Source organism: Haemaphysalis longicornis, unplaced genomic scaffold (genome assembly GCF_048455015.1).
Source record: "Haemaphysalis longicornis isolate Haplotype H1 unplaced genomic scaffold, Haemaphysalis longicornis Haplotype H1 scaffold_1, whole genome shotgun sequence".
NCBI lineage: Eukaryota > Metazoa > Arthropoda > Arachnida > Ixodida > Ixodidae > Haemaphysalis > Haemaphysalis longicornis.
This window is the reverse complement of record NW_027526203.1, coordinates 17,319,069-17,333,600: the sequence shown is the minus strand read 5'-3', so window position 1 is coordinate 17,333,600 and position 14,532 is coordinate 17,319,069. Positions and strand designations below refer to the sequence as shown.

The 14,532-nt window shown below is 49.8% G+C and overlaps 1 protein-coding gene across 1 annotated transcript in view; it reads right to left on the bottom strand.

The window, feature by feature from the left end:
• LOC144156128 (G2/mitotic-specific cyclin-B-like) overlaps positions 1 to 14,532 on the bottom strand; it is a 68,760-nt gene that overhangs the window by 39,003 nt on the left and 15,225 nt on the right. Inside the window, exon 2 of the mRNA XM_077687989.1 lies at positions 9,192 to 9,353. Within this exon, the coding sequence (XP_077544115.1) occupies positions 9,192 to 9,353 (162 nt within the window). The remainder of the gene's footprint in view (positions 1 to 9,191; positions 9,354 to 14,532) is intronic.

Genomic DNA, 14,532 nt, shown 5'->3' with positions numbered 1-14,532 from the left:
CTAAACCTGTGTTTTCGTGGTATGCAATGCCATCTTAGCAACCTACCACTCAGAAGAATGGTAAGCCTTGTTTAACGTTAGTGAACCTAGATGGCGCCACCATACCGTGGCAAGCTGTTTTCTGCCTCTGGTTTGTTTTTGACAATATTTAAACCTGGCTTGGTTTTGTTAAGGGAGAAAATAATTGTTTCGTGAAACAGACTGCTCGCTCGACAAATATGGTCACGTAAGACACCGTTGCTTGCGTCAATCGGCCAGTGTCGCCTAAAACTACCCCGAAGCCCCGCAGTCCTGTGCAGCTAAACCAAGCATAGTTCCCGCAGTACCAACAGCACTACGCATCGGTACTTCTATGTTTACGTGCGCTTTCGCAACTTCCACTGTCGGTCCCACCATTCTTACTGCTTTAAAAAGGATGTGGGCTAAATTTAAGCGCAAATAGCTCGTTCGGCAAGCTAATAAGCTCTGCCTAATTTGCATTTGATTTTGCCCGTTTCCGCGAATCAGAGCGCCCTGGTAGGACCTGCTACGTTCTGTTGCGGGAAATTAATGAGTGGGTCACATAGCCTTTCCCTTTTTTCATTATTCTACAGCTTATTCGAGCGAACTTTACGTTAAAAGTGGTTTCAGTATGATTCTAACGAGGCAATCTTTTACATGAACCAAGCTTGTGTTTTGTCTTCATGGCTCCTTTAAGTCAGCGCTGCCAAAGGTGGGAATATAAAGTATATAATGCATAGCCTGTTTACATTTCCATTTAGTTTTATCATTTCAAGCAGCTTACATGACTATTTATTCAATAGAGCTCGTGCACTATGCGTAGCGCAATTTTCCACAAATATCTCGCGCGATTGCATTCCTTAGGCAGAAAAGCGTTTTCAGATGTGTTGTTGGGCTGCTGACCGCTGTGCTAGTTCACCCAGCACAAAACGTTTCCCCCGCACCTTCGTTTTACGCTGTACGGTAAAAGTTTCGGTTGATTATAATTCCTTATTACCTACATTAACTTTGGTTACTCTTCTCCCACCTTCAATTGGCCTTATAGTTTTCTACTGGCGTACCAGTCAGCAAAGCGTCACATGTGCGTTTGTATGGACCTACTTGGACTTAGAGCTTGATATGTTCTGCAAAAGCACGAAGTAAAGGCACAATATTCCAGACACAAACATGCCGTGCTTTCGTTTCAACTGCGCGAACGAATAGTGACCAGCAGACGGCGGCCGACCGACTAAACGCTAGGCTGACGGATTCTGTCGGAGGGTAGGCGAGCCATACAGTAGCGCAGTCAAGCCGAGCCATCTCGTTTTGACGTCTAAGAAACGTCATAGAAAATTGGCCAGGAGGATGCAGAGAGGATTAGACTTTTCTGATTCATCTTTTTATTGAATAAAGTCGGGTCAACGGAACGACAGTGGTCGAAACATGGCCTAGAGACTCCAGACCACAATTTTTCCTATTATTCCCGCAATGGTTACAAATCCCCTCGGTGTCCTCTTAAGCCCCACAAGCACAGTTGTGCTATCTGTCGCCTTGTGGCAGGTGCAAACCGCGTGTCACCTGTAAAGTGTTAAACGACCCCCAATCGCTCGTGATGCAAGGAATGCAACAGCATTACCACCCAACTCCGCAGCAGATATTCCACAACAGTGTGCACCACCATGTTCCTTGGCGCTGAGACGAGCAGAAGCCAATGGCACCTGCACTGTATTGCCTGTCGCGTCAGCCATTTTCCGAAGCACCTGAGGCATATCCGCCGTCACATGCCACGACACGTATGAGCTGCCAAATTAGGCATCCTGGGGCCCAAAGACATGGCGGTGAAGGTCCGCCACGTTGCAGATGCTGGACCAAAAAAACCCGTCAATCATTTGGTTTGGCTTCCTTAGAGCGGCTCTGCCCACCGGACACCACCCAGGCTGAGAGCGCACAGGAAGCTGGGAAGCCTACAAGGGCAGGCGAGAGCATGAGGAAAGTGGCTTGAAGGTATTTCGGTTGAAGCGAAAGGCAGTGCTATACAGGGAATGTTGCTTCACTATGCACATCTTGCTGATGTCGTTCTGCCTCAGCTCATCACTTCCGCAATATGGGGTGCGACAGTGATGTCTCTTCCAACGTGCTCATGTGCTTTCTTTGTGGCAGATGAAAAGGATTCTTTTAGGCTCTGCTGAGCATGGCTCACTTTGCCACCTCGCTTCACAGGCGCTGTTGAGGCCGACCCTCCTGACTTCATCCCGGTAGGTGACACACAGGAAATTCTAGTAGGAAGCTCTGCATTGCAGACAGTACGCTCACTTTAGGCACAGTCATGGCGATGATGATTTGTTTTTATTTGTTCAAGGCCGACTATGGCAAAAAGTACAAAAAGTACTTATTTGATGATGGTTGGATGTTTATGGCGCAAGGCCAACTGGGCAAAGACCGCCAAAACAATAGTCATATATGAGGGGTGAAACCTTAAACACTAAGTAAAGTAAGCATAAACAAAAGTAAAATCACAACGACAATGAGCATGGCTGGTGTATAGGGCCAGATTTGATTATGCGTGATAGGAAATGAGGTTTAAAAACTTGACGTCTGACAAATACTGAAACACACGTTTCACGGAAACAATGGCATCGTCACCTAGAAAAAACGATGGATGTAGGGGAATATGTTGTCTGTAGAGTTCTCTGAAGTGTTTGTGTCGTGTTGTGTGGAGTGCCTTGCATGTGATTAGTATGTGCACTACGGATAGGGCCTCTCCGCACCTGCTGCACTGGGGTCTAGAAGATCCCGTCAGCAGATACGAGTGCGTTGCATGGGTGTGCCCTATCCGCAGCCTACCCAAGGCGACTTCCGTCTGTCTGTTGTGTGAGTCAGCTGTGTACCGTCCCAAGTGTGGCTCTATTACGTGTAGTTTGTTGTCTGTCTGTTCGTCCCAGTGTGTTTGCCATGTTCTGCGCAGGTGTTGTCTTATGTGAGGCTTGAGGTCTGTGTAGGGTATCGTTCTATTGTCCACAGTGCTCCTGAGTGCAGCAGCAGCGGCCCTCTCGTCTGCCAACTCGTTCCCAGCAATCCCTGCGTGTCCTGGGACCCAGCAGAGGACCAGCTCATGCTTTTGTGCATACACGGACATGATAGTGTTGAATACAAGATTAACTATGTGGTTTTTAGGGGGCTTATGCGATGACAGTGCACGAACAACACTCAAAGAATCTGTATAGATGATGGAATTGGGAATTTGAGTTTCAAGAATGTGTCGTACAATCAGTAAAATTCCATACGCTTCTGCTGAAAAAATTGTTGTGTGCACGCTCATGGTTCTAGCTGCATTGAAATTTGGACCATGAGCAGCGCACGACACCATAGTGGACGTTTTAGAAGCGTCACTATAGAATTCTGCACATGTGTATTTAAACTGCAAAGACAGAAAGTGCTGCAGTATTGCAGCTCGTGGTACCCGATTTTTGTCAAGTGTAATAAAAGAAAGGTCGCACAACACAGGGCGAACTTGCCAAGGCGGTAAACTGTTTGAAAAGGATGACCTGTACACATCTAAAAACGAAGCACTGAGATCCGAGGCTCGCTCTTTCACTCTAAGTGAAAAGGGCAGAGGTACGGATGGGCGATTTACAAAGAGCTGTGATGTTGATGTATCGTTAAAGACAGGATAAAAAGGATGTGTATTCAGCGATGAAATTTTAAAAGCATAAAGCAAGTCCATGTATGTTCGTTGATTCTCAAGTCTCCACTTATTACACTCAACATAAAGACTCTCAACAGGGCTAGTGCGAAAAGCACCCGACGAAAGACGAAGGCCCAAGTGTAGCACTGGGTCAAGAATTCGCAAGTCTGTCTTAGTCGCCGACCCATACACCACACTGCCATAGTCCAAACGAGACCCAACCAAAGCAGTATACAAGCGAAGCAAGAGTTCTTTGTCGGAACCATAGGATTGGTGGAAGAGAACCTTAAGGATATTCATTGTTTTGAGACATTTATGCTTAAGTTCCTTGATGTGGGGAATGAATGTGAGTTTGTGGTCAAACACCACACCTAAAAACTTGTGCTCCTTGTTCACAGGAAGCGGCAGGCCATTAAGACTAATATCTGGGTCCATATGGACCCCGCGCTTCCTGGAGAACACAACGCAGGAGCTTTTTACAGAATTTAATTTAAAACCATTCTTGTCTGCCCAGCCGGCAAGTTTCTTTACACCAAGCTGGACTTGACGTTCGCTGATTGACATATTGCACGATTTAAAGGATATCTGGACGTCATCTACATACATGGAATAAGAGATTGTAGGTGGCAGTGGCTTACCAAGAGAGTTCATTTTTACTATGAAGAGAGTGGAGCTCAACACGCCACCTTGTGGCACGCCATTTTCTTGCACGTGAACCTTTGAGAGTGCACAACCAACTCTTACTCGAAACGTTCTGTCTGACAAGTAACTAACAAGAGTGTTCAACATGTTACCCGAAACACCAAATGACTTGAAGTCACTAAGGATTCCATAACGCCAAGCGGTGTCGTATGCCTTCTCAAGATCGAAAAACGCAGTTAAACAATACTGCTTATGCGCGAAGGCATCCTTGATGTACGAGTCAAGAGCTACCAGTTGATCGTTCGTCGATCGCCCCACCCTGAAGCCTGCCTGGCTGCTCTCGAGAAGACCGTTGTACTCAAGGAAGTACACGAGCCTGCGATTTACCGTCTTCTCGAAGAGCTTGCATAGGCAGCTCGTCAAGGCTATAGGACAGTAGCTTGAGGGGGACGACGGGTGCTTTCCCTCCTTCAGGAAAGCTACAACTATAGCCTCCTTCCAAGAGTTTGGAATGTGCCCCGAACGCCATATCTTGTTATATAGGTGTAAGAGTGTTAGAAGAGTGTCTGCGTGCAGGTGTTGTATCATTGTATATGTGATGTTGTCTGGGCCTGGAGCTGAGGGTTTACACGTGCTCAAAGCAGCCCTCAGCTCACACGCTTTGCCTCACGGTGCACGCGTTTTCCTAACGCCTTGGCTCGTTTGAACAAAATGAGGTTACCCGACGTGGGGTAGTGACGAAGGACACCCCACGCCTTGTTCGCGCCCGCCTACAGTCCTCATTCCACCACGGCCTCCGCTGGTTGCGCGGGGCACCAGAGGCGTGGGGAATGGACTTTTCGGCGGCGTCGAGGATGTGCGCCGTGAGCAGTTGGGTAGCTTCTTCAACGTGTAGGTGTCCTATGGATGTGGGGTGTAGTTGGGATGTCTCTAAATGTATTCCAGTTAGCTCTTACTTCTTTAAACCTTTTATGGGAAGATGGAGTGCTCGGGCCTGTACCTATATACGTTAATGAAGTGGGGAAATGGTCACTACCATATGGGTCCGTGCCCACACCCCACTCAAGACATGGGAAGAGAATTGCAGAACCAATAGCCAGGTCAAGATGTGAGTATGTGTTGTGACCTATGGTATGATATGTAGGCTGTTTATTGTTGAAAAGGCATGCTCCATTAGATGTAAGAAATTTCTCTATCAGGCGACCTCGGGCATCCGTTCTGGAAGAGCCCCAAAGAGAGTTGTGAACATTAAGGTCGCCTGTAAGGCTGTATGGTTCCGGCAGCTGCTTAACCAGCGCCTCGAAGTCGGAGCTCCTAAGTGCAACATCAGGAGGAATGTATATGGAGCATACCGTTATCAACCTATTAAATATTATTGTGCGAACGGCTACAGCCTCAAGGACGGTGTTCAAGGTGACAGGGTGGCATGCTAAGGATTTGCGGGCGATTATGGCCACACCGCCAGAAGAGTGTGTGCAGCCATCCCTGTCTTTCCTGTATACCAGGTAACTATTCAAGAAATTTGTGTGTTTGGAATTCAGATGTGTTTCCTGGACACACATTAAACTTGGCTGATTGGCATGCAGAATCTCATACACGTCGTCAAGATTATTCAGAAGGCCTCTGCAGTTCCATTGAACAATATTTTCTCTTCCCATTATTATGTGTTCAGAGCTACTGGAGTGTGACTATTTATGTAGGGTCTTTCGGGGCTTGCACTCTTGGAAGGGGTTTTCTGGCCTTCTCTACTGACCTGGACGTCGCAGCCCGTTCCTTCCGTTGCGATGAAATCCAGAAGGGCTCGACGTCCATGTCGTCATCTGAAGGCGAGGGGGTCCCCAGCGGACTGGGCCCCCTTGACGTGGTACCCTTTCGGGTGTTCTTTGCCTGCGCTGCCAGTACCGAAGGCGTGGGGAGCACGACAGATGGCACAGGCAGTGAGGCGGGGGAGGGTGTCGCTGCGACTGCCTCCGTCTCCATCTCCGTGCCCTTGCGTGTGCTTTGGGCCGGTGGAGAGGAAGCAGTGGATGCAGCGGCATCCCCAATAGACGTTGCCACCACAGCCGCTGCTGGGTGAGCGAGCGGTGCAGAGGCGGTTGGGCTGCAAGAGGCAGCCGAGGGGGGGGGGGGGCGGGGGCGGGACCAAGTCCGACTCGCGGTACTGGGTCCCCGCCGAAACCAGGCGCCGCTCCGCCCCCCGGCGAGCTGCGTCGGCGTACCTCCCCAGAGGTAAAGAGGCGAACCTCTTTCTCGCCTCGGGAAAGGTGATGTTCTCTGTGACCTTTACATTGATGATTTGTTTTTCCTGCTTAAATTTCTCACAAGTTCGGGACCACGCTGTGTGGGGCCCCTGGCAGTTGGCACAGGTGAAATTCTGGATGTTGCAGTTTTCGGACGGGTGGTCATGTTGGCCGCATTTTGCACAGGTAAGGCGGCCGCGGCAGGAGTTTGGGTCCATGCCCAAACCGTTGGTACTTAAAACAGCGCCGCGGGTAAGGGATGTAAGGTCGGACCAGACATCGAACAAAACCTGCATTTATGTATTCTGGAAGGCTCGACCTGTCAAAAGTTAAGATAAGATGCTTTGTAGGTATTTGTTTGTCCTCTCTACGTATGTTTATGCGCCTGACCCCTGTTACGCCCTGACCTCGAAGGCCCTCCAGCAGGTCGGCTTCAGTTTCGTTCAGTAGATCGGGATCGGAGATCACGCCCTGGGAGCTGTTTAAGCTGCGGTGGGGCGTGATACTGATGTCAACATCACCGATTGGGGTCTGGCTCAAGAGTTTTTCTGCCTGCTGCTGCTTTGTGACTTCGACCAGCAATTGCCCAGTTCTTTGTTTCTTGGCTTTGTACGCCTCACCAATTATACTTGTCAGGAACTTCGATACCAAGAAGACAGACAATGAAGCGACAGATCTTTCTGTGTCAGTTGACTCAATTACAAGAAAACGGGAATAGTTGTTTACGGTTGTTGGAAAGACAGTTGTTGGAAGAGGTGGAAATGAAACTTCGGTGCGGCCCCTTTTCGGAGGCCGATCACGTTTGGAGGGGGGTTTTGAAAATGCCATATAGCACAGTATAGAAGCAGGGAGACGGGGGTACTTTCTTCTTTGACCTTACCCTGGTAGCCAAAGAGGTCCCGGAGCTCCCTGCCTGGTAGACAGGCAGGGAGCCCATCCGCCGGAGCTTGACCTGGGCTCCGACGGCCACCGTTTGAGGTTTCTACCCTTCCCCTTAAAACCCATTACCACGGTCGGTTACAGCGTGCGTGTGGGGGCTCGGGGTCAGCAGTGTCGCCAACACTGTCACCAAGATTACTCAAGGTGCCCCGTGCGGGGCAAAAGTACTTATTTACCAACAGGGGTGGGAACATACATTCTACACCCTCTCAGTAAAGATGAAAGTGACACGAGAGATAATGATGACTGGTGTATGCGGCCAGGTAAGACTACTGGTGGTATGTACACAGAAGTCAAAAGTTCATCTGTGAAGACTTAACGCGATGAGCAGAAACCATGGGATCGTCAGCTATGACGTAAGACGGGTGTAGTGGAATGTGTTGTCTGTGCTGTTCTTCAAAGTGTCTGCATCTTGTGTCTAGTGCTTTGCATCGAATGAGGATCTGAATTACGAATACAGTCACACGCGTATGGGACCGCGATAATCGTTATATGCATCACTCACTTCACTGACCCCCAATGAAGCAGATAAGAATGCAGATAGAAACGATCCTCATATCTAAACTGCAATATGCTATAAAGTCAATTTTCTCTACACAGTAGCGTGACGTACTGCATGGACAACCACCGTGCTGCCAAAGTTCACGCCGTGTAGTGGCGCGAAGTGAGGGAGTGACGAGATATGTAACTACAGCGCGTGACGTGTTGCTATGCTGTGCGGGTAGTCGTAACACTTGGCTCCTCTGCAAGCTCTTCATCACTGCTTGCCTGAATATTTGTGGAGCTTTTTTTCTGTATGATGGCCTCCATAATGTCGTCATTTGTCGGGTCAGAGTAAGACAGGACGTGGTGATCGACCAAGACGTATCGGTCGGCCATCACAACCGATGCTGTGCCGCAACACGCGCTGTACGTGTTCACCAATTCTTGCAGCTCCATGGCAGGATGGGATGACCGACGTCCGACGGCACACCTAATAGCTGCGTGTTACATTTGCAGCTAGGCGTAGTACTTATCAAACAACACTTTGGTGACAGAAAACGCATGAAGTTCTTCACTAAGCAGGCAAATTCACTGAGGCGATGTTAACTGTAGTGGCATGTATGGAAAACATACGAATCTGGCGAGGCCATACGGCGTGCTTTGTTGTGCATGCTATTTTGCATTAAAAGCATTCGTTGCAGCAGCGTTTGACTGTATGCCATCTCAACACCTGCTACAGAGGGGATATATTGCACAGTCATGGTCCAGCAGTGACTAAGGCGTTCCCGCATCAACAGCACCTAGCAGGCAAACACATACATGCTTTAACAGGGCCAAGCAGAGAGGACATTTAGCAAAGTATGCACTTTGTTAATGGTTTGCTGCTTCGTGCTGCTTCGTGCATTAGCAAGCTCAATCTAGAAATGCACATTGGTAGTGCCCCAACATATAACCTAGTCCCACTTTTAGGTACCATTAGTTCCACATTTACGTGTGCCCTTCTGTGCTGCAAAAAGCAATTGGGTCCCCGCTTGCGCAGTGCACGACGATTGGTCTGCTAATTCCGAGTAACAGTCCAGCACAAAGTCCAGCAACACACGCCCATCCCCGATCGGTCAATGACAGCTACGTAGATGGGTTCGAAAGCAACTACAACCTACTCACGCTTGTGACAAGCTTTTGAAGCGCCATTTCGTGATGCGTGGAGGAGTAAGGAACTCTACCTGTAGGTACCGGTCAATGAGGGCCACGGTGAGGAACAGGGTCTCTTGATGTAGCTTGAAGTTAGCGTGCACGTTCATCAGCCAGTCAATCAATAGAGTTCGCATGCTTGACGTCACTTCTGGCTGCATGCTCAGAAAGTCTTGGCGCACAGGCAGGCTCGACTGCATGTGCAAAGAGGGTGGCAGTGAGTATAGTGACAGTGATGGGCAGCCAATGCGGGTGGGAACCATTGGAACTCCAGGGGCGAAATGTTTATTCGGGACCAATTCAAAAATGTCAATTTCAGTTGTGACCACGACCGGCCGTATACAGACCTGCGCATCCCAGGCGGCGACAATGGGAGCTGGGGGAAAAATTGCCGTGTAGTGATAGTGCGCTCCGTCAGGTGGGGCTAAGTTTAATCCCCAAATATGCATCTTCGCTTCGCTCGTAGTCCGGCCTACGAATGTTTGTATAAAAACAAGCGGCCATACCAAAACTTCTGCAGAAATTCAGAGAATTAGCTACTAATGCGCGGCATTGACATGCCGCCTGCCTTCAGTGTGAGCTTTCTCCAGCCAAACTAAATCCTGTCCTGACCAATTATCTCCAATTACGCTATTTTAATGATTACAGTTGAAAGTTTTGCGAAATCTTCATTATTTTGGAAATGCAGGGTGGTACACCGTTCGCCATTTTCCGTAATTATTTCGTTTTAAAGCAAAACTTTTTACCTGTACCCCTAAGGATTCTTTTGCGACCGTTGGTGTCACCAGAAGACTCCAGCAAACAAATAAAAGAATTCACTGGAACCACCGGGAATCGAACCTGGAACTAATAGACTAAGAAAGCGAGAGCCCGTTGTCTTACCGATTTAGCTACGAGCCCACGCGTTTGGTGCTTGGTACTCACCAAGCACATCTACGGGTTTACCCCCTGCGTTCTCGCTGAATGCCACGTGAAAGCGTCACGCGACCACTCACGCCCGTCTAGCGGCCCTGTACGCAACCTGCTCATGTGCTAAGAGTTACAAAAATTAAAGGAGGCTCACACCAATGAATGGAATCTCACTTCTAGAACGCCAATGTGCTAAAGCCTGTGGCCTCTAGTGTTCACGTAAGAAATCACAGCTCCTTGTCATCTGCCCTCACGCCAAATGAAGGAATGCATTCAAATACTCCTTGATGGCCAGGCCATCACTCAATGCCCCAGCATCAAGATCCTGGAACAACATCTCGAGGCTAACACAAAGAGTGACGTCTCCTTGCAGCGCCTCAAAAACAGCATTAATCAAATCATACACATGATCAGGCGAGTTGCCACCAAGAAGCGAGGCCTAAAGGAAGCCGGTACCTTTCGCTTAATTGAAGCTTTTGTCCTCTAGAGAATCACTTACGTCAACCCTATGTCTTCTTCTCGACAAAAAAGACATTTAGATGCTTTATATAATGATTAAAAAGGCGGTCGAGCATGCCATTGGTCTTCTCATGATTGCATCCACAAAGAGGCTGCTTAGCACGGGGCTCCACAACATGGTGGAAAAGCTGATAGAAGTCCATCTTTCTAACCAGAAGGTCCGACTGAGAACTGCAGTGGGAAACCGCATGCTTCTCCAGATTGGCTGCGCAGCCCAGAATGTCACTCCTCTTGACGTACTCCCAGACTCTTGGCGACTAAAACTAAAGATGCTCCCTTTGCTTAGAAATATGAACCCCTCACATGATGAGGGTGAACGAAAAGCACGGGCTCAAGCGCTAAACACCAACCTCGATGGGGATCATGCAGTTATCTACACAGACGCCTCCAAATATCAAGGGCAGCAATACGCCATAATCGTGGCTACCTCCAGAACCAACCTCCTTGCGTGTACCTCACTTAGGACCCAAGAAATGACGGCAGCAGAAGTGGCAGCCATCACCTTGGCTCTCACTCAACCAGGGGTTCGGAGGGTAGTCACCGATTTCCAGCAAGCCTACTGGAATTACCAGTCGGGTTGGGTGTCCTGACCTCTACTGTGCGTGCTACAAAAACCACTCCCCAAACGGTTCCATTCAGCTCATCTGGACACCCGCTCACGCTTCAATGGAGGGCGAAAATATGCCCACCCCACAAGCCCAACAAGCTTTTACCTCCCGTGCTATGGAGCTGCACGAGGACAGTCACCCGCTTGTCACGTTCAGGGAGATAACCCAGCATTATCGCCTTCTGAGACAGACTGTACCTTCGCCTTACCCTGACCTTTCCAGAGAACAACAAACTACCCTACGGCTCATACAATCCGGGCTCCTTCCCACGGCCTACGCGTCTTCACTTAATGCATCCGAATCGCTACGACACTGACTGTACGTTTTGCTCAGAAGTAGGAACACTCCGCCCCGTAGTCAGGGTGTGCGACTTTACCCATGAGCACCCTCCTCTCTTTCCGTCAACTACCCAACAAGAGCAATGGGAGATGCTGCTGTCCAGGCCCTCTCTACCTACCCAGCTTCAGCGGGTGGACAGAACACAGGCCGCGCGCACTGCATATGCGCCCCACAGAAGAAGGAATCACTCCCCACGGCTGCACTCTCGGCTGCTCCGAAATATGAACAGAAGTATTTCTTCCTCCTGCTCCTCCTTCTCTGCTGCAAACTCGTCACCTCCGTCCGCGGTGCAGAGACGGTGAAGTCAGATCGTCTAACACCGGGTTGGAGCTTACTTTAATTTTATAAGAAAAGTTTCCACTCTTGTGCTACAGCAAAACAACTCAACCAAACACCGTTCATGCATCATGCATAGATTTAACCTTACCAAGAATATCTCTTGAAGTAATTGATGGTGTGGTTAACTGCGTTTATCTTCTCTCTGGTTTTACTATTTGTAGAGATATGTGAGTAAATTAAAGTGACGTCGCATGGGTAATCGTTATAGGTGCCGTTTACAGCTTTGCTTTCCAACCACAATCACGGGGTGGATTGGCGCGATTTTTTTATTATTGCGTTAGTTTTTCAAAATTTTGTTTGACCAAATATGTCCATTTACGCTGTTACAACGATTACACATGGAACGTTGGCAAAAGTTGCATTATTCTGGAAATGCCACGTGGTGTATTTTTTCCAATTTTTCTAATTCATTTATGTATTTCTTTTTTTAGATTTTTCAAAATTTGTTTGACCAATTATCTCCATTTACGTTATTACAACAATTACATTTGGAACTTTGCGAAATCTGCATTACTGTGGAAATGCAGGGCGTTGCACGGTTCGCCATTTTCCACAATTATTTTACAGAGCGGAACCGCGCTGATACGTCCTAGGGACTTACGATGACCCCCTCCTTACGGCGGATCACCGAGGTCCCGGCAAACACTCGGTAGAAACAATGCATTAAAACCTCCGATGATATTCATGGGCTCCGGAAAGGAGCTAGTGTTCAGTAGGGCTGCGACAGGGGATGCAACGTTAGGCCGCGTTGAGGCGGAGCCGTAAATCGGCCCCCGCCTACTGCAGGATCTTTGTAAATAAAGTCTTTTCCAATCCAATCCAATCCGATGATATTGTCAAGTGGATATTTGTCAGGCCGCGATCCCCTGCTCGCGGTGTGTGTGATCGCCCCTGCTTGCCGGGCGTGTGATCGCCTGCAGTGTTCAATTCGCAGTGTGTGATACGTTCCGTGCTTCTTAGCCAACCAGTTGTCGAAGACGACGACGTAAACGTGTGGGTCCACCGCTCGCGGGCTAGACTGATTCAGCCATCTTCGCTGAGACTCGCCGTGCTGCATGCACTCTTCGGTGCAGCGCTACGCCTAATATAAAGGTACATCGCCATCCTGCAGTCTGCACCTCCGTCTATAAGATGCAACACTGGTGAAGGAGCAGGGTTTTCGGACGCCTGGATCCCTGTTCGGCGCCAGCCTAGAAAGGCCGTCTCTCATAGGCGCCCCGGTCTATTGGAGCAGTCGGCGCCAGCTCGGTGTCTCTCCTGAATTACCGGGCATTTATAACGTCCGAACCCGTCGGGCCCCACAAGCTCCCGTTATGGCCACGCCCCAGGTGGTAATTCACCAGCTCCGCCAGACCAAGACATTTTTTTTTGTTTTGATTGGGGGGTTTACGCGCCGACGCAACGCAGGCGATGAGGCGCGCCGTAGTGGAGGGCTCCGGATTAATTTTGACCACCTGGGGATCTTTAACGTGCGCCGAAATCTCGTACACACGGGCGTTTATGCTTTTCGCCTCCATCAGAAGAGCGGCCGCCGCGGTCGGGAATCGAACCCGCGACCTCGTGCTCAGCAGCGCAATGCCTTAGCCACTGGGCCACAGCGGCGGGTGGACCAAGAAATTCCACGCGGATGTCTTCGAGGATGACGAAGGCTGAATTTCTCATTTCGAGCGTGTTGCCACTTTTAATCAGTTGTACGATGCGCTCAAACTGCGGCACGTCTACTACTTGCTGGAAGACGACGTCCGTACTTCGTGAGAGAACCATGAGGCTACAATCACGTCCTGGACCGACTTCTGCCAGGAGCTTCAGGAACCCTTTTTCGAACCGGATCGTCGTGACCACGCGCTGCGGTTGCTGTAGTCGAGAATCCAGAAACCCAACAAGAGTGTCACCATGTTTGCCAAGAACATGACACGCATTTTTCGCCACGCTGATCCTGCTATGTAGGACGCGAATCGCTACCTTCTGCACGGCGTGAAGGAGCCGCCTTTTGCCGGCCTTGTCCGAAACCCGCTACGCACTGTGCAAGAGTTCGTCAGGGAGGGCACGGCTCTCGAGCGGGCTGTGAAGGAGCGAAGTCGTCCGTATTCTCGGACGTCCACCAATGCTCCTGGAACCGCTGCCAGCTTGACGAGCGAGAACAGCTCTTTGAGGGAACTGATCAAGTTGGTCTTGCGCAAACAGCTAGGCAAGCTTGGAATTGCGATTCCACAGCCGACACCCTCCTGGCCAGGATTGTGCGCGAGGAGCTGCGCCAAGCATTTGCGCCTCCCGACCCGCCCGAGCAAGAGAGCCCCACAAGCTACCCAGCAGCAATGCGTCAGCAGCCACCAAACCTGCCGACTGTGCCACTCCGTCAGCCACTCTCGCCTGTGCAGTCGTGGCCCACATCGTAGCCGAAATTCCCACCGAACCGTGTTCGCAAAACGGATTTGTGGCGCACAGCTGACTGGGAGCCCCGGTGGTATCACTGCGGTGAGCCTGGTCACGTCTACAGACGGTGCCCCTACCGCGAGACCGGACTACGTAGTTTCTCTCCGGCTGCTCATCCTCTCCCCATCTGTCGCCTGCTCGTCGATCCCGGTCACCTTCTCCAGCACCGCACCTTCCGCCGACTCGTAGCGCCCCTCTGACGGCCCCGAAGTCCGGTTTTCTAGCC